The sequence below is a fragment of the Limanda limanda genome, chromosome 15, assembly GCF_963576545.1.
Source record: "Limanda limanda chromosome 15, fLimLim1.1, whole genome shotgun sequence".
NCBI classification, from domain to species: Eukaryota; Metazoa; Chordata; class Actinopteri; order Pleuronectiformes; family Pleuronectidae; genus Limanda; species Limanda limanda.
In genome coordinates, this window is record NC_083650.1 from 15,270,929 (window position 1) to 15,291,138 (window position 20,210).

The following is a 20,210-nucleotide window of genomic DNA, read 5'->3' on the forward strand; positions in this document are numbered from 1 at the left end:
GAAGGTAAGAAAAGAGACAACAGATTCGGCAGAAATGTGACTTTGAAGGTGAAAAGTGAAAAGTCAATGAGATTCTCAAGCTTATTGTTCTTTAACTGCACAAACGGTTTGTTGAGCAAATGAACTAAAATAACTCGAACAGCATCTCTCCCTTCTTAAATGTAAGGGGAAAATAATAAATGATCTCTGCCTGTTATTTCAGCACTTCCTTCAGGATCCTCTGCTTATTGGCTTAGCGAAATCCACTGAAAGTCGCATCCACTTGAGCACCGCTTAATGGATTCAATCCAGCATGGTGCATATAATCCATGCAGTCACACCTAGCACCTCAAGCTCTTCAGCAACTCTGGGATGTCAGTGTTTACGTTGAGTGCAGTGGTGGAAAGTAGGACAAGATGTGTAGCGTCAAATTACGCAGCGTTATTTGGCTTTTTTGGGGGAGGGGGGGGAACTGACTGAGAACAACAGTGGGCAGTGTTGAGACCTTCAGGTGGATACTTGGTGGCACAAGGAAGTTCTGCCGAAACATCTACTTGAAAAAGCAGTGGAACAACAGAGGCAGGAGCAACAGCAGATAGTTGAGTCCCGGCAGTGACGAGGCGAAGCTTGTCACGTTGCAGTCGTTGCTGTAGCAGCAGTTGACTCTGACGCCCGGCGCCCTGTAGCCCTGGCTGTTCGCCTGACTGCAGAAAGACTTGTAGGAGCATGACTTCATCACCCCACCTGACAAACACACAGGAATAGAAGTCAGGTACACTGGCTGACCAGCTGTCTCACACGGAGCAACTTAGTTCAACTGGTTCTAATAATAAAACTGCCCTGCTGGACTGCTAGATGGGCTATGATGCACTTTATGTGAAGAAACTAGTGTATCTACGATGTAACGTACATACAAGATGATGGTTTCTCCTGCCTTGTGCAGGTTTCAATTAGGAAAAAGCGTTAACTTAATTTCATGAGGAGGAATTGTCTCGGTGCCGTGAACACATTGTTTGCTAATTAAGGATATCGATCGAGTAGGAGAAACAAAGCTCTTCATTCTCAGACCCCCTGCTGACTGGGGCGTGTCTTCAGACAGCAGCAGCCTGTCCTCCATTAAATAAAACACACACACACACACCAATATACAAACTCACACATGCTGATAAAAATATAGTTTTAACAGTTATTATTGTTGGTATAGAAAGGCTACTACACTAGTGTCACAGTTGGACTCACTGTCATGGCCCACCACCACAGCGCAGGCGTCAGAGAAGCTGGGACACGATTTGGAGCCTTGTTGGTTGCAGTCCTCGTTGTTGGAGCCCATACAGGAAATACATCGCAGAGCCTCACCTGACAGACACAGAGAAGAAATGTTTGCTAATGTACGAACACACGTGCATGCATGATACACTAAGTCAAGTGGTACAACAACTCAGAGATCTCTTGAATATAGTTTTATCCTGGTGGAGGGAAGATGGATGGCTCTATGTTTTTCGAACTAAAACTTTTTATATAAAATACAAACATACACAGAGTCTCCATTTTGTTCCAGAGCAGGATCACTCAGACGTACATAGACATTGGGAATGTGTATATGTTTTTTCTTTGTTTATTATAGTCTATTATACTGTACACCCTTTTTTTTTTACTACACATTACCATACCCGCTATGGTTGAGGTTGCTGTATTACTTATGGAAACAATAGACAGCATAATAAAGCAATAATAAAGCAATATAGCTGCAGCTGCTCTAGCGTGCTAAAGACTGCATTATACTTTGGCACACTTAAACTAACTAGTCCCATTTATCATAAATTCAGGGCCTGGGATTTATGCTCTTTAAAAAACAGGATCTTTGTTGAGCATGGACACACAGTTGTGGTTAATCACACCTTACAATGACAGTAAAGTCAAGGCAAGACAAAGCATTAATTACTCCCTTTTGTCTTCTCAAACAAAGCAAATAGTTAAACTCAGATATAAAAACACATGTTCCTAACCTTCAGCTAAAGCTTGAGGAGTCCACTTCAGCACATAAAACACTTAAATGTCTCTCTAAAGCTCTCCAGAGGGAGAAGTGGTTGTTCGAGAACGAGCTGACCTTTAAAATATCCCTTTAACGCTTCCTTTTGAAAACCTCTATCCGTCTCCTAAATTCTCAAATGGCCCTTCAGAAACTGCCTGAAATGCAGCGTCCTAAGAGGATCGAACAAAGCTGGACTTAGAGGAATCACTGAAAGATTCAAACATTCTTTTGCAGCAGCACATCTCTTGCTTTGGCGAATCAAAATAACCTCCTTCGACCCCGAATGTGCCCTTTTATGGTTGTTGTGATGGTGGGAGGACAAGATAGTTGCACAGGTGCACAAACAGTTGTTTCCTTACATATACAGATCGGAGTGGTGACATTTTCCAAAAGTTATAAAAGTGTAGAAATGTCAACCTGATAACTGACCAAATCACAACTTAAGCAGTAAAACGATGACAATGACAGCAAGCCATCATTTCTTGCGTGAATTTGAATAGCTGGTCTATTTCGGTCACTGGTGGTGTGCTCCTCTGTGTGTTGACATGCCATATAAATGTCCCCTGCTGTTTGTTGTTGACCCCAATCTATCCCCACAGCACAGCCGCTCCACACACATGCTTTAAGTATTAGCCTGCAGGCCTATTAAGAGATTAACTGCTGGGGGATTGCATGCTTGCTACAGGAAAGGATGACAGTTGGGAGGGAGGCAAAAAGCAGGATAATTACCATGGAAATTAACAACAATTAGCAGACTTGGCATAAAATACGAGTCATCATAAGGTCTTACAGTGGAATCTACTTAATAGGTTTAGAAAACATGTCAGGGATGTTCCAATTAATAAAGAAATGCAGTGATGTTGTGTCATCTCTTGTGCTGATGCGGTCTTTATGGACAGTCAACAGCTTTGTGCCTCTTACAGAAAACAATTAGTTAAATCTATTCTTGGAAGTTCAAGACAGACAAATGCGAAGATTGTCTGAAGGGAGACACCAACCAAGTTCAAAGTTGACCGATGATCCAATAGGAGGAAAGGCCAGTTAGAAGAAATAGAAGATAAAGTCCTTACTGTTGGTTGTTAGCAGGACCAGGGTAAGCAGGAGCAGCGGACAGTACTGGATAGCTCTCATGGTGCCGGTGGTCCTTCTGTGAAAAGCAGCTTGTTTGGTCCTAAAGCCCCTTGAGCTTAATCTTGGCTATCTGATGAGTCAATACCCCCCCCCCCCCCGGCACTGACCAGGAGACAACGGCCCCTCAGCTGGGGCCCACAACTCTGTGTACGTTGTGTCAGTGGTGGCTTCTTCAGTCAAAGATGTGCACTGGGACACATGCTGAACCTTTCACCTTACTTATCCTCACTTGATGTGGCCACACCCATGGAGAGTGTGGCTCTTCCCTTTCCTGTCCCTGTCTGCACCTGCGGCCCAGCCCTCACCTTTATCACTCTGATACTCAAGGTTCTCTGAGGTTTATAGTGTTGTCCTCTGAAATCTGTATTCAAGAACATTTAGCTTTGTCTGTATTCCATTGGGATGGAGTTTATGTAAATGTGGCAGCTTCTTCATTTGGACTTTTGTAAAGATGAACTCTGTATCTAGAGTTATATATCAGGAATGTGCAATGTTGGGTGTCATCTGTCTAAAACACACCAAATGTCTACATATTTAGTAGAGTGAGTAGTAGCTGTCAGCTGTTGAGGACTGTTGAACAAGGTTCAACAGTCCTCTTTGAACCATTTTAGTTTTAGTGAATTTAATTCTGTTGTATTATTTGGATCTGAACCAAATTGTACACACAAAAACATAAACAGTCACCTTTATGTCAGGTTTTTGTTTTCATTAAGAGTCACACAAAATTTGAGGAAAATATTGAAAAAAATGCCTTTATCACAACTTTAAAGAAAGTGTAAAAAGTTCCTGGATCCGCCACCTCCACACCAAAATTTCATTGATTCTTCCCTGAATCATATTACATCCTTCCACCAACTTTTATGGTAATCCATAGAGTAGTTTTTGAATAATGCTGCAAAATAACAGACAAACAAACACTACCTACTCAGGGGAGGTAACAATGTTTTCTCTCAAGCTAGTTTTCACCCAGTCTCAATCATGTCATTCGGTGTTAAGGTGCCTCCTGTGCAGTTGGGTTATTGTAGCTGGTTAATTGATCACTGGGGCAACATTGTTAAATTCTACAGATCAGCCACAGAAACAATATTATTAATATTTATATATTATCATTTCATATTTATTATATTTTTGAATTGATATTTCATGCTAAACATAAATATGTTGTATATGCATTTTTTTTTCAAATACGCATCTATCTCGCCACATAATCCCTCGCAACTGCAGCATGACCCCCTGTGGTACATACAACCCTAATTGACACTGATCTGGAGTAAGAGAACAGGAAAACAAAAGAAAAGTTTATGATGCATCAGTGCATCATTTACACAACAGCCTGATCGCCTGTGCTTGTGTTTATTTTCTCCTCTGACACTGACAGGAAGCAGCATATCCTCAAATTAGTAGTTGTGCCAGGTCGACTAAACTCGTTTTCACCAGATTGCCAGCCAGGCAGAAATGCAGGAAAACAAATTGAGCCGCTGATTTTGATTTTCTACATGCGGACCCATCTAAAGTTAGTGAGAAAACATGTTGTGCAGGTAAAGCAGCAGAGTGAAACCGGTGTGCTGTATTGCCATCTTTTATTGCACTTTGTAAGCAGACGCTGTACAGTAGCTGTGCAGAAGGTTTTTCCTCAGTGTGACACAACCACCATAGCAGGACGAGGACATATCCATCCAAAATTAAATTACTCCTTGTCACAACTGAATACAGTCACGATTAGTTTGCCTCATATCAAAATAAAATCAAAAAAATAAAGTCCCCACGATTTCATCGAGAAAGCTATGACAAGTATGACAAATATCTACAAGGTTACATGAGGAAAAGCGCACTGAGGATGACAGAATAACTATCAAAAATGCAGATACTTGGAATTTCCTATGGTATATACAAACATTAACATTTCTCTCTCACATGCAGGAAGCTACTGTGATAGTTTGAGTTCTCTTTGTGGTGTATCAACATGTTATAAATGAATCTAACTCTCTGATACTCTTTGTCAAAGCCTATCTTTGAGACGACAACAGGAGCGGGTAAACAGTCTTCTCCCTCAATGGCTGTCATGGCAACAACATTATAGATAATTTTCACCCACAAACAATGCTCTCACTCTCTCATCGACACACACACCCACACTCTCTCACACACACACCAACACACTCATTAGTGATATGGTACATTTTCTAAATCTTTAAATCAGACCTCTGTTACAATACGATACGCTGACACATCAAAACAATGTACAGAGTGATTTAGAGGAAGCCATTTCTGTGGATCCTGTGGAGACAAAGTCAGTAGGTAATAAAATCTGCAAAACCACTCAGGGCTAAGATCTCCATTAGTCCTTGGTGGAGTGATAAATAAAACTGATCTGCTTCATTTTCTAAGTAGTTTTTCAACTGCCACTCGTCTTCTCTTTGAGACTTGGCCCGGATGTGACGCAGGCGCTAACTCTTCCCCATCTTGGCGATCAGCTCGTCACAAATCTTTGTCAGCTCCTCGATCTCTTTGTTCTGTAAAACAAGAATAAAAATAACTAACATACGCCTACATCTGGCATTTTTGGGTTGAATCTCTGTTCACTTCCCGGTCAAATGTCTCTGCAGTAGACACAGGTTTTGATCTGCTCTGATTGAAACATGACATCCAGTGAACGCGATAATTTGGCAAGACAGCAAGTTGAAAGAACGTCTCCGGTTTTCGCTGCATTTGTGACGTCGATCGTGACACACAGGGTGAAAAAAATATATATATATCAGAAAGGTAAACTCCACTGTCAATGAGAAAGGAGTAATTTTTTACACGTGTTTACTCAAATAATAATATTTAATTATTTTGCTGAAAAAGAGGGATTATTCACGTAGATTTTTCTGATTTCATTTCCATTTTTGCTTCTCACAACTGACCTTTTGCTCTAAAGTGCGCTCCAGAGAGTCCACTTTCATCTGCTCCTTCCTCAGACTGGCCTGGTGTCCGGCCTGCTCCTGCTTGGCCTTGATTCTCACATGAGCTATGTCTGAATTGGCCCTGGAAACACAAAAGTCACACAATGAAAATCAAGTCAACTCTGTGTAGCTCCCATAAGCTTGGGGAGTCTTGCAAAAGCACTGCCAGCTAATTACATTTGCCCGTATCCAAACATGTTCCAGTTGGACAGTGAGTAACTGTGTAGTTAGTGTATTGTGTGGATATCCCTGATGGGGAAAACGCAGTCATCGAAGAGCAAACATTAAATAATGAGATTATGTATAGACTCACTTGTCTAGTTTCTCCTCTGCATGAATCTTCAGGGCCTGATAGCGCTGTTCCTCCTTACGGACTCTGGACAGATATTCCTGAGCGCACTTCTTCAGAACCTCTTCATTCTGAAATGGAGTGAGAAGTAGTTGCTTTTAATCTCTTGCCATCACTAAAAAACTATAGGACAAATGTCTGCGTTTAGTGAATGATTAATGAGTCAGTATAAGTCACCTTGCGGAAGCCCTCCAGCACATCTTTCATCTTTTCGTAACGACGGAAGAGTTCGGCCAGGGACTTCTCCACGGAGTTGAGGTCGGACAGGGCCTGGTCCTTCTCCACGATCAGTTGCTGGATGGTGTGGTGGGAGAGAGACTTCTCTTTCTGGTCATCCTCTGATGGACACACACAAACATACGGTAGCTCAGATCATCAGTCTGCAGTATGTGCTGAACAGTCCGCTGTACTGGTGGGCATGAATGAATGGTTTAAAGACCCCCAGCAACACACATATGTACAAACAAATTATTTAATTTGGACTATAGCTGTGTCTCAATTCAGGGGCTGCATCCTTCAGAGGCTGCATTTGAAGACTGATTGCTCGATAGGAGCGTGAAAGCTCCATTTCAAGGGCTCCTTCAAACGCACCTGACAAATATGTTCATCCTCCCCTGAGAAACAAATAATTAAACATGTGGATCCTCCCTAGCCTAACCTATCCCAGAATCCATTGTGCTTTACTGATTAAATCTTCTTTACGAAGAGGTAATGAGTGGAGTTGAGGCACCGGCAGTTGACGAGATGTCAAAAAACCACAAGGGGCAATAAAACTTTCTTGTTGTGTCCAACTTCAGCTCTGTTGCTAGGCAACAGCAATAAGGGCATGGCACACTGGTGACAGAAATCCTCTGTAGACCAGACTCATTTCAGTTCTGCCTTATCAGTCCACACAGCCCACAATGAAGGCAGCCGGTTAGACTGCGTTCTCTGAAGGATGCATTCCATGACTTGAGACACAGTCTATACATCAGAATGGATTTGTTAATTTGTATGAGTTAATATCAATTTATACTACACTACAAGTGTATGTCTGATAAACCAGTGTAGCATGCAAACAAAAACACTTAACAATGGAAAACATAAAGAGACCTGCAAACCATAGAGGAACCATAGAGGCCACTGGTTTGCTTTTCTTTGAGTTCAATATTATGTGACAAAGCTTCAACAGTATCTTGACCCCCTCCCATCTTTCCTTTCCTCTTACAAGCTTATATGACCAGCCTGCTTAACTCACTAATTCTATGAATGACTCAACCCTCCATAGTACAGAAATAAGGTGCAGATGTGCACGTAAAGGTTTCCAGTAGGTACGATGTTGCACTAAATTTCAACTACTGAAAATCCCATTAAAGGCAGCTGAATAGAAACTGACAAACAATTATCTCCTTGTTAAAATACAATGTCTCACAATACAGAATGATATACAACAACATGGACAAACAGTTGTCTTTGGATGAAATGAAAAACGTGAGCGCATCTGCGCCCATTCTTTGACGGACGGATGGAGAGACGTGAGCTGACACAAAAAGAAGTGAAGGACGAGTCCTTGTTACTCACCTGGCATGCCTGTCAGGGTTATCAAACAGTAAGGGGCAAAGATGGGAGCAGAACAGAAAAGAAGGGACTGTGTTAAGTCAAGCTGGGAGGGCAAGACACGTGAGAGAGCCGAGTGTTAGACACAGGCAGAGACAGGTTGTTTCTTTTTTGTGACAGTGCTTTAATGAGAATAAGAAATTAAATTATACAGCAGCGAAAAAAGCAAAATCTCTGATAATGTCCAGAGGTGGTGGAGAGGATGTAGGTGAGGGCAGGAATGATGCAGAGAGTCGGGCCTAGGTAGAATTTACTGTGTCCAGAGAAGCTGAACACGAGGGAGCAAAAGTGAGAGCACGGCCCCGACCAAAAACTTCAGGGTTCAGATAATATCCAACAAATATGAGAAAGTTAGCACATAGCAAAGTTAGCTTTTGTCAGAGCATTTAAAAACTCTCTGCGCCCTGAAATCAGTGTATTCGGGAACATAGAGGCCTTCTATGTTTTTACTTAATTTGCAAATAAAACAAGTGCAGCACAAAGTGGTGGCAGAGGCTGGGGAGCAAAAGTAATTAATTTTAAATAAAATTCAGAGGGAACAGTAACCATGTGATTTGTTCATGTGAACCTGTATTTAGAAATTAACTCACCAATCATCTGTGAAATTGTCCTCTCATACTCAGCAACAATTCTCCTATGGATGAGAAAGTTTAGATCATCAGAATATGGATAGATTTAGATCAGTATTAATATACATGTTTCTAAAACAATCTTAAAGTGTCTAATAATAATTTATATATTTACCTGCACCATCAAACCCAGACATTTGTTTATAGAGCTTCCTGTCAGCCCATTACCAAGATTTCCAAATGAAAACACGGGATTGGGTGGATATTTCCTAGATAGCTGTGGATCTGGCACTACAGCCAAACAATTTGGGCTTTTGATTATAATTTTGAAATCACAATCATATATGTCTGGCAATATCTGATATTAAAAAGTCCAAGTTGCATTTACATACACCAAACATTCCAGTTTTATGCCTGTATTCTGAATGTTTTTTGTTGCTGTGTGGTGAAGGTTTGTTCATTTATCATTCACATCCTGATTTATAGAACATATTTTTACTCAAACATGTTGAAAACAGATTTTTTAAAAGGCTCTTAACACTATTTTCTGATTTATATAGTGATAAAAACAGATATAGAAACTTCCTTCTGTAAAAACCTTTGTGACTCTATATAACATATCAATTATAATAAATGAATTTGAACAGGGCTTCATCCAATGTTTAGATTTATGTCCTGTTGCAAATTAGCAACATTTTAACAATAGAAAACCTTATTTTCATATTTACACTTAACGTGTCTGAAAACTTGTGATAAAACGTGTTTGTTCAAATTAGCTGAATGAGTTTCATGGTGAAATCATCTATCGTAGTAAAAAATGTTACACTATCCACCTGTAGTATTGTATGATTGTATTTTTTTGTCCACCTGCATCTCACTGTTGGTAGTGCCTTGCCCTCCGAGCTGAGCAGCAGGGCCCAACGAGAAGCCTTGTTTTGGTAAAAGCAGGTTACTAGAGGTAAGAGGATTGATTAGCCATGCCTCGTCCTTAGCCTTTTAGCTCCTCCTTATCCTGAGCCCAATAAGTCAAATGAAGTAAGCTCTGTCTTATCCACACTAACTGGTCTGTGGCCAGCTGGACCCACACCCACCACCTGCTGGCAGAGAACATGGTGTCAGTGCAGCCTATCTTCTTCTCCTCTAACCCCCATTAGCAGCTATTTGTCTGATATATCGATCGTTTGTGGATGTAAACGCGAGTCGAATTAATCCCAGTTTTGAGTCAATCAATTGCTGGTTAATAAACCAAATGACAGCAATTTAAAGCACCTTAATTTATCTTTTAATAGAGATCTAACTTTTTAACTCTGGATATCAACCACATCTATTTCTCTCTTCTCCAGAACTATCACTCACGCTGATAATAAGATGAAGATCTTTGAAGAGCTCGCCACACTGCTGTTAACCATGGCTTGGTCTGTCAGTTTAAGCATGATAAACCAATTGACTTGTTAAATGCAGAGAATGGATAAAGACACTAAACATCATGACACTGCTGTAGAACAGAAGGTGTTAAACCCACACCTCGCAGTGACGTTAGTGACGACAAGGCGATGAGCTGCGTCTTACCTCATCTCCCCCACTTCCTGTCGGCTGTCTTCATACTTTCTCTGCCACTCCAGCACTTCTTTCTCCTTTGTCACAATCTGAAGGAGGGCGATGAAAATCATCAAGTAAAGAGTGATATCTTACTCTATACACAGTATTTATGACTTATAGGATAAAATAAATAGTTTTGTGGTACCTCTACTCGTGCAATTCCCAACGAGTGGTCCAGATCCCTGGGCAGGTGGGGACTCTCCCCTTCGATGTAGTTGGTGGTGGCGGTCCTGGGGTACAGCGAGTTCTTGGACACGGCACTCTCCACCGGAGACAACGTGTCTCTGTGCTGCTTCCAGGAACCGAGAGAGAGGATGGAGAGGAAAGGAAACATAGCCATTAACAAACTAGACGGAGCTACAGATGGGGCATCCTCACCCTCAGGTCCCACACGCACATTGTCCACTAGATCACTGGACCAAACTGCAAGGAAGCATCAAACGATATCAAAATGTACCACGCAGCAAAAAAAAATTAATATGTAAATGAGGCAGGGTGGTGATGCTCCTGAAGACTTGGTCAGCCGCCGCATGATTGGATGAGACAGTCTTCATAGCCACAGTACAAGCCAAGTGATTGGCTGATGCTGCCCTCGGCCGAGCAGTCATGATCTCCTGCTCGTCGTGGGCGCTGGAATGTAACTGGGGGGGTCGAGGCAAGGCTGAAGGGAAGGAAGGCAGCAGCTGATACAGCGAGGACTGCATCATATAGGAGGGAGGTGGGGTAGAAAACTGGGCAGCATGGGAAATAGATGTTAGTCTCATGTTAAAGCATTCAGCCCCATGCTACACTGTTCTTACCTGTTGGCAGATTGAATCAATTGTGATGTGAGGTGAAGTAAAAATCACAAGATTTACCATAACAATTATTTTTTACTATAGCGTTGAAGTGCACTGAAAGACACAACAAACCAAAGTATATATACACATTTTGATATGACCATCGCAACTTAGGACAATACTCCTCCCAACAACAGCTCCAATCACACAAAACACTGGGCCAAAACCAAAATCCCCAAACAATCCAAATTCTAAAGCCATTTCTGGTCCTCCAAACTCTGTTTGCTGCTCTGAAAGGGATTAAGTCATCCTTGAGAGAGCCGGATTACGGAAGGATTTGATGAAACGGTCGAGGCTCCTGGGGGACAAGGAGACTGAGACTAATTCGTAGAAAAGAGAGTAAAGTGTTTGGGTTGGCTGCAGCAATAATTCCTTTATTCCACCGGAGGTAAAGCTGGTCAAGTTCAGGTAACCATGAACCTCTTTTTGCTTTTAGCGTGGTATTAGGCTTATTCTCCCAGTTCAGTGAGGTTTTAAAAAGAAAATTCAAGTTGCATTAAAGTGCAGTCTTACAGAGACAATCCCCAAGAAGTACCCGGGGCAAAATGAGCAATTGTGCATTGGTGGTGCCATTAAGTAATTGCCACAACTTAAAAGTCTGTGGCCCCCGGGGCCGTTGCCCACTTTGCCTAATTGGTAGATAAGCCTTGTACTAAAAGCACGACATCATCCTAAAGCATCACGTTTAATAAACTGCCAACATTTAGCTTCGCTTTAAGAACGATACTGGCACAAAAAAATCTGAATCCAGCAGAAGTTATCCAGCAGAGTTTCAGGAGCAAGACCAAACCTCAACCGCGAATCTTTCACCGTTTTGAAAGAGGTTGAGGAAATGCTTTCCTCACCCTCTCCCCCTCTTCATATTCTTCCCGCCATCCCTATTCTCTCCAGGTTTTATTCCTCTGCTCTGTAGGGTTCTGAGGGGGTCCAAAGCTTCCCCACAACGCAACAAAGACTCAAGAATCCTTCATCCTCTAATCATCATATTGTAAATTGTGCTGTGGATATATGGATAGATGGATGAAGACTACAACTAGGACAAATTTGCTCACAGGGACAAATTACAGCTAGGGTAGAAGGCAAATGTAGGGATACCTTAAGAAAGGTCTTTCTATATCTTCTGGGGTCTAGAGGGTCCACAGTGCAGTCTTTAGGTATCTGGATGGTCGCTTTGGCTCAGGAATCCAGCACAGGGAGGGTAAAGTGCTGAATTTCAATTTATATCCAAACAGTGTTAGAGTTGTAGCCCCATGGTTTGCTGAAATGTTCAAAGATTGGGGCTACTACACCGACCCAACAACACATACATTTTCATTTATGTTCTAAACTGTCTTTTCTAATTTTGAAAACATTTAAACACAATACATATATATATATGTAAATAATATTTGTTGATGTTGCTGTGTTACACAATACATCAATTACGCCTCTGTCTGTCCTGGGAGAGAGGGTGAGGGACAGAGGATGTATCGCCGAAGCAAATTGTGATTAGTGAATATGGACTTTACAAATAAAATATGATTGATTGATTGATTTATTGATGTAGGGCTGTGATCCCTGTAGTCAACACTTCACATCCAGTGGTCTTCTGCACTGATCCAGACACGACCAAACCCAAGGACTGCACTGTAGTCGGGTCAAAACGTGGACAGATCACAGGAGTGTGATGTCACTCTTACTTTCAGTAAAGGTGAACCGTTGATATTCCACCGCCGTGTGCTGGGTTTCTTGAGTCGAGACTGTAAAATGTGTGGGACAAGAGCATGAGACAAGGAGGTAGAGAGGACTAGAGAGCTTCTGCCCTGCTCCAACTGGTATAAGAGTTATTCCACTGACTGATGTTGGAGATTTACCACTGATCATTCACCAAAGAAGGACAAAGACTTTTCCTATGCCTAGACAGGTGCTTTTCAAACCAAACCTAATTACTCTCATTGACACCTACCCAGTGTTTGTTAATGCTGTTAGTCTGGGACAAGGAACCAAATCACAAAACAAGAATGTGACTGGGAGTCAAGGTGATGATGACAGTAAAGCATCAACAACTACATCTGTGTGAGTCACTTCCATATACCTCCTCAGCTGCTGTCGAGTGTGAGACGTTCCCAGTCACATTCATGCTCATGTAAGCCTGAACAGACAACATGAATGTTGCCCAGCATGCATAGCAAAGGCAAGGGACTGCCACGGCACAGCACTCCTGTTTCCTGAGGAGTCAACCTGGAAGAGCTGGCTGCTAGTCGGGGATGGGAGCGGGACGCATTAAGCCATGTTAATAAGAGATTTCAGATGTGGGGACTGAAGAGGTGGCGGGCCTGCGGATGTGGTGGTGCAGCCGCCATGTTGATAAGGCCATGGGTTCACAGTCACACTCAGGATGGTGTGTTTAGGGAGAGGGGAAGGCAGGCTGAGACACTCTCATGCACACACACACGCGCACACACTGCAGTCCCTCAGGTGTGTGCCTCTACACACACCTGCTATTATGCAATCGCTCATTCAAGATGCACCTTTGCTCGCACAAATGCACTCACACGCGTCCACTCACACATACGCACACAGAGCAGGTGCAGGCTGAATCAGCGCAGTACCTGGGGGGTTACAGTGGAGAGGGAGGGGCACTGAGAGATGTTTTTGGCTACCTGCAGAGCCTCTATCCTCAGGGCAGCAAGCACCAGCTCCTCCTGGGCCGCACTCAAGGGGGGTTTGGGAGGGGGTTGATGGATTTCGAGGGTAAGGGAGGCGGGGGTGGGGTTGCGGCCCAAGGATGAGAGAGCAAAGGGAAAACATATTGAAAGTTCAGCACACACACTTCCTGCTGTCTACATTTCACACACCATCGATCTTAAGCCAAAGTAAGGAGGAAAAAATGGGGAAATGAATATGTCGGATGTGATGAGGCGAATACAATGGGAACAACAAAAACACACATCAGGGCCACACAACGGGCCAGCGAAGTGGGCTGTCAACACACCTGTAGCTTTTGGGCGAATGCGGTGGGGTTGGTCTCGGCCAGGTCAGGCTCCAGGTACTGCAGAGGGTCCTCACACTCAGACAGCCTGTCTAACAGGGGCATGGCCGGGACAGGAGCAGGGGCCTCCATGGGGCCCTGGCTAGGGGACTAAGAAGGGTACCAGGAGGAGTAGGCAGAGGGCAGGGAGGAGGGCAGGGGGTCAGCATGGCAAAGCAAAGCGCTGAGTTTTTGTTTGAGTGGCAGCATTGGGAGCTAGGTCATTGGGTTCAAGCTGGAAACTTGGTGTGGCGAAATGACTCGGCTTTAATGAGAATCATTACGACTGGCGGAGGGCCAAGTCACGGCCTGCCATGAAGCATACACTGGCTCTCACAGTTGTGACTAAACAATGACATGGTGCGAATGTTATGAAATCAACATCGACAGATTCTCCTCACGTGATGGTGACGAGACACAGTAATGGCATATGTGATGATAAAATGTGTTTGGCTCACCTGCTCGTCCCTCTCTGAGCTCTGAGTTCGACTGAGAGATTCACTCTCTCTCTTCCTGCCCTTGTCTCCGGCAGAGCCCTCGGGTCCGGGCCGGGAGCTCAGCACCGGTGTCTTTATACTTGCTGATATCTGGGCCTCCATCTCCTCAAAGCTCCTGCACAGAATGAGAGGGAGAGAGAGAGAAGGAGAAAGAGGCTCATGACATGTAATGCACTGGGTTTGATGGATGAGAGTGTTAATTAAAAACATCATGAAGCTGTATGCAATCATTGAGCAATGAAATCCAAATGTGGTTTAGACTTGGCATGTTAGATATGCCAGTAAAGTCAAACTAAAACTGCCCAGTATATCCTCCTGTACAGTGAACATACAACTTGTGAAATACTTCAGAGTAACTACACATTTACAAAACTAGAATTATTGCCCTGCAGGTGAATGCCTCCACTAACCAGTGCAGTTTAATTTCTACACACATTTTTTCCCCCAAACTCATAGAAGGTCACTGTGCCTTACACCTTTGACCACTGAGATCAAAAAATTAGGAAATTCCCAACAGGAAGACATGATATATGTTGTTCAAGAGGCCAAACACATACTGTGACCTTGACCTTTGACCACCACAATCAAATAACTTAAGACATGAATCTAAGCGAAGGTACTGAGGTAGTTAAAATAACTCGTTCAAAAAGCAAAAATAGATTTGTGAGGAGACTATGAACTTGACCCAAAAACATAATGCCTATGGCCACTGGCTGTCATCAAAGTAAAATCATGAAAAAACAACTAGTAGTACTATCAGTAGGGCTAGTAGTGGTAGTAGTAGAAGTAGTAGTAGTAGTAGTAGTAGTAGTAGTAGTAGTAGTAGTAGTAGTAGTAGTAGTAGTAGTAGAGTGTACCCTGTGCAGGGGGAGCTGGGCTCAGATCCATGTGCACCCATGTTCTTGGTTAACTTGTCAGACACTGAATCCAGATTCAGGTACAAAGATGGCTTCTTCACTGAGGGTGGCTACGAGACACACAATTCATTAAAACATGAACACATTTTTAAGCCTTACTCACATATCGCAAACAAAATCTCTGAATTATACCAAATACTCACAGGCGAAGAGGAGCCAATCTTCTCCATGTACTCGATTTCATAGTCTTGCACTGCCACAGAAAGACAAAACCAAGTTTGTGATGAAGAGGAATAAAATTGAGAGACATGTGAGCCACTGTTCAGCTGTGGACTGACGGCATCAGAGGCCGAGGCAGCACTCTCTGTTCTCGCATTCATCTGTGACCCATCTGTGGTCAGAGGGCAGCAGGGAACTAGGCCAGCAAGCCTTTTGCAATTGTACAAGAAAAATCAATAATGTTGCCAGATGAATGAAGAGTAAAGTGACTGATTGTTTTACACAAGGGTTTATCCAAACATAAGCTCTAAGCCTGTCTGTGGCATGTTGTGATCGCTGTTAGCGTTTGTTGGGACACAGGTGGCTGAAGGAACAAACAGGGATCCAAGAGAGTTAGGCCCCCTTCAGACCTGGTAGTACAATCTGTCCTGAGAGACCTGATCACAAGTGTAAGTTTGTGTGATCCCACCTGTGTATTTAAATATGATGAGATCTCACTTTCCGGCTGTATTTAAAAAATTATTTATATGTCATTTGAACCGTAACAAATTATGTTGTTTGTACCCATCAAATCAGCATATGGAGACTCACAAATATTAAAATACTTTTGATTCATAGTGAAACTGTGGTGAGTCAGAGATGTCAGTAGGCTATATATGGATATGAGGCCCAGGATACTCTTGCGGTCACGCAGCGAAAATAATGGGCCCAAATGTGTCCTAGACCACCTCCGTATGTGGTCTGAGTGATCGGATCTCAGGACAAATGTTACTCACCTAGACTCTGATGAGGAAGACTGATCTCATTAACGAAGGATGTGAGGTCGCTCGGCTGAGGAAAGTCTTGTTGGTCAGAGTTCAGTTCTGCATCCATGTCATGCAGGGCGGCCCACTTGTGACTGGTGGAGGAGGCCAGCTTCTCCTCGTCTGTGGCGTGGTCTTCCTGTGGGTGGAGGGAGGAGGGCTCATCTGTGAACGTAGGATCCTGCAACACAAAAACAATGATACCGTCAGACGGAGGAGGAGGAGGAAATACCTGAAATAGTTAGGTCAGCATTAGGTACGCACCGGTGATGTTTCAGACAGTGGGGATTTCTTTGGCGACCTCTTCACTCTGAAAGTATTACTGAGAAAGAGAAAAATAATTAAGATCCACTGTCTACAGTCCACAGACTGGACTGTGGCTGTGACACATATTAGGGGTCACAGCTGTTGACCCTAATATTCACTGAATAATAATGAGTGTGACTCAAACATGGGAAACCACAAACGCCATAATCTATTAATAACATTTATGCTTAGAGCAGCATAACCATGTTTAACAGGGCTACTTACTGTAGTGTATGTGAGGCTGAAATGACCAAACAGTGGCTGTACAAATACTGACATATAGCACAGAAACCAGACATTAATGCATTTAGGGATGTAAGGGGTTAGTTAGGACATAATGCAAACATAATGTATTACTATGGATTAACAGTTAGTTGCAGCTATTTACTTTCACTGTGAGCAGGAGCTCTCAAGAACTGGTTGATTATCTTGGGATGACCTTGGAATTCAGCAAGTCACAGAATTATAAAGGTGAACCCTCTTTAGTATTGTGAATTGAATGTGAGCTAGTTTTTACTTCAGTCTGTACATTTCTGCATCCAGTCACAAACATTTAAGGCAGTGTTTTATTGTTTAAATGCCAAATTCATTTTAGAAAAAATATTACAAAAAAGGGCACATCTTTATATAAAAAATTGACTGTTACTTTACAGTTTTAGTTCTTTCAGCCAACAATAGCCAACAGTGAACACAAGAGGGTGCACGAGTACCTCCTTTGTTTCACTCTGGCATGTCACTGAAATATCTATCACAAAGACAGACATAAGTATACAAAATAGATAGTTTCAATAGAGAAGATAATGGAACATTTTGTCAATTAACAGAATCTTTGATCTTGAAAAAAAATAGTTTGATTGTTGATTGGTACTCAGTAGAGCGCATGCCTCTACCAAGGCCCAACAGTCCCCTTATGAAACCATATTTACATTGACCAGATCTGGATTTTTATCTGGATCTGCACCAAATAGACTTAAATCTTAATATCAGTCCCCTAAACATGCCTGATTTTTTCATCAAGATTCAATAATTATGTATGAGAAATCAAGGAAAAGGCTGAGAACGCTCATATCTCGCAATGTTAAACTGGAGGGATGGGGAAAATCGAAATGTAATGGGTTCTTCCTTGGGTCATGCCCCACCCCTCCACAAAGTAAATATTAATCGTAATTTTTACATAATCTTGCGAACTAACAAACGAACAAACCCCAATGAAAGCAGACACTCCTTGTTGAAGTAAATAACACGTAACCTTGTGTTTTGTTTGCATTGATCAATTCTTCATCATTTAACAGAACCTCTTTGAGCACAGCTACACGGACCTCTGGTGGTAGAAGGTTTAAAATCCTTCATGATGCAGACTACACTGAAACGATGTGTATATTGATGTATATACTGTATATAATACAGAATGAGTGAAGATATTTGTTCTGCAATTAAAATGGGCAGACAAAATGTTTATATGGGATTATTTAATAGTAGTTAATAATAATAATGGATTGTGATGTTTCTGTTAATATGAGGAGGGACACCTGGGCAACGTGCAGACTTAGAATAAGTCACAATGGGATTAAGGATCAAATGGTGGATGGTTGTGATGCCCCTGTACTTACAACAAACAACATAGAGAGGACACACCCCTGGACTTCCTGTGGCATACGAGAATACACAGACACAGGTGACAGACAGAGGACACTACAAGCCATAGTAGACAATTAGACCACAAACACACAGACTAACCTAAAAACCCACAACAACAGAGATGCAGATGTTCCTACAAATGAAGGTCTGTAATGTGATGTTGTGTATGTCTGTATGGAGCTACATGAACTCACGATTTGAGAGGAGTTTTCTTTTTCTTGGCAGGTTTGTTCTGGTTTTGGTCCTCCAGTTCCCCCAGGTTGTCATTGTCATTTTCATTATCATAGTCATTGGATGACAGTTCAAAAGAGGCAGAGGCCTTCGGGGGAGAGTCGGCCATCTTATTGGAGGATTTGAATGGTTCTGTTGAGTCGTCTAAGTTAGTGGGGTCAAAGCTGTAAGACTGCCTGGACGATTTAGGGGAGTTGCCAATTCCTGTCTTGGAGGTAAATGGATTGAAATTTGGATTTTCCCACTTGTCCGTTTCAAAACTGTATGATGCTTTAGGAGCAGAGATTTCATCGTCGTTGCCGTTGTGTGTTGCTGGAGAGTCGTTGTCCAGCTGCTCCAGCTGTGCTGGAGGAGCCTTCTTCATCCCCAGCTTTGGTTTCCTCAGAGGCATCTTGGAACCAGGTTTCTTGCCCACTTTCTTGAGTGGGGGTGAGGCCTGGTGTGACACCTCACTGCTCTCCTCAGAGTAGTCAAACTCCAGCCTTACCGCCTGACGCTTGGGGTTGATCGGTTGCTCTTCAGGGTTGGTGATTGGCTCCTGAACAGGAGCTGGAGGGCTATATTGATGTGGGTCTGCAGCAGGGACAGGGAAACTCTCTGCAGGCGTAGCAATAGAGACTGGACCTTTACGTCCTAGTTCTGGGGAGTTGGCAATTTTACTACCTCCTGTATTGAAAGGGTCAATGTTATCAAAATTATCTGGATCCCATTTATAGGAGGTACAAGGGGGGATGGGAGATTCTTCTTGGTCTGTTGCACTACCAGGGAGAGGTGTCTCCTCGTGGCACAAGGGTAAGGCAGGGATGACAAGGCTCTCTTCTTGGCTGGTGTGATTGGTCTCTTCCAGGAGAGGAGGTGGAGTTTCAACACGGTTCTTCCTGGTTCTGCGGAGGGTTCCTCCAGGGCTCGGTGTTGCAGATCCTCCTTCTGCTTCCTCCTGAGCCAGGAGAGGGCTGGCAGTTCGAGGCTTTGCCCGCTTCTTGACCTCTGGGGTGCTGCTGGATGAGGCAGGCCTTGGACTTTCTGGGTTGGAGTTCTGTCTAACAAGAGGCTTCTTCTTCACAGAACCAGGACGGACCTTCTTGGGCCTGTGGAGTGTACCTGGGGCACTCTCTGTGCCTACGCTGAAGGACTCTGAATTTGGTTGGAAACCTCCTTTTGTGGATCCATCAAACAGACCACAGCTCTCTAGCTCTCCTCCCTGGAGGCTGAGGGATCGAGCGAGTGTGTGACTTGATGAATCAGTAGCATTATGCGCAATGTTGTATGTGCCACTGGCTGCGATTGGCTTGTTTTCATCAAAAACAATAGATGGAGAACGGCATCGTTCATCAATTGAAGTCAAGTCAGAGGCAGGGTCACTGACTGAGGTCTCTGCTACTGCAAAAGATAAAGAATCACATTCTTTTATTAATCCAACAATGGGGAAATTTATATGACGTATAAAAAAGGTTTCAAGACATTAAAAATGCAAAATCATAGCAAAAATAAATTTATAAATTACATTATGATGATGATATAGTTAAACTGGTGAGTTCCAATGTGACAAAGAAATCCTGCATGTAGCTAAAAGCTGCAGACTGGCTTTGCTCAGATGCAATGATAAAAAT

At 42.9% G+C, this 20,210-nt stretch overlaps 2 protein-coding genes across 2 annotated transcripts in view; both read right to left on the bottom strand.

The window, feature by feature from the left end:
• Window positions 1-529: 529 nt before the first annotated feature.
• Window positions 530-3,142, bottom strand: ly6pge (lymphocyte antigen 6 family member pge). The gene is made up of 3 exons (XM_061086797.1): window positions 3,082-3,142; window positions 1,219-1,335; window positions 530-723 (listed from the first exon to the last, which is right to left on the bottom strand). The coding sequence occupies exons 1-3, from the start codon at window positions 3,140-3,142 to the stop codon at window positions 530-532; spliced, it is 372 nt and encodes a 123-aa protein (XP_060942780.1).
• Window positions 3,143-4,705: 1,563 nt separating this feature from the next.
• The window catches only part of tacc2 (transforming, acidic coiled-coil containing protein 2), a 52,336-nt gene continuing 36,831 nt past the window's right edge, over window positions 4,706-20,210 (bottom strand). Inside the window, exons 15-30 of the mRNA XM_061087799.1 lie at window positions 18,564-19,980; window positions 18,342-18,377; window positions 16,690-16,747; window positions 16,399-16,606; window positions 15,607-15,656; window positions 15,404-15,513; window positions 14,508-14,661; window positions 14,014-14,160; window positions 13,631-13,723; window positions 10,346-10,489; window positions 10,171-10,247; window positions 8,623-8,666; window positions 6,614-6,774; window positions 6,401-6,507; window positions 6,049-6,169; window positions 4,706-5,655 (exon numbers count right to left, since the gene is read on the bottom strand). Coding sequence (XP_060943782.1) covers window positions 5,590-5,655; window positions 6,049-6,169; window positions 6,401-6,507; window positions 6,614-6,774; window positions 8,623-8,666; window positions 10,171-10,247; window positions 10,346-10,489; window positions 13,631-13,723; window positions 14,014-14,160; window positions 14,508-14,661; window positions 15,404-15,513; window positions 15,607-15,656; window positions 16,399-16,606; window positions 16,690-16,747; window positions 18,342-18,377; window positions 18,564-19,980 — 2,993 coding nt within the window. The 3' untranslated portion in view covers window positions 4,706-5,589. The remainder of the gene's footprint in view (window positions 5,656-6,048; window positions 6,170-6,400; window positions 6,508-6,613; window positions 6,775-8,622; window positions 8,667-10,170; window positions 10,248-10,345; window positions 10,490-13,630; window positions 13,724-14,013; window positions 14,161-14,507; window positions 14,662-15,403; window positions 15,514-15,606; window positions 15,657-16,398; window positions 16,607-16,689; window positions 16,748-18,341; window positions 18,378-18,563; window positions 19,981-20,210) is intronic.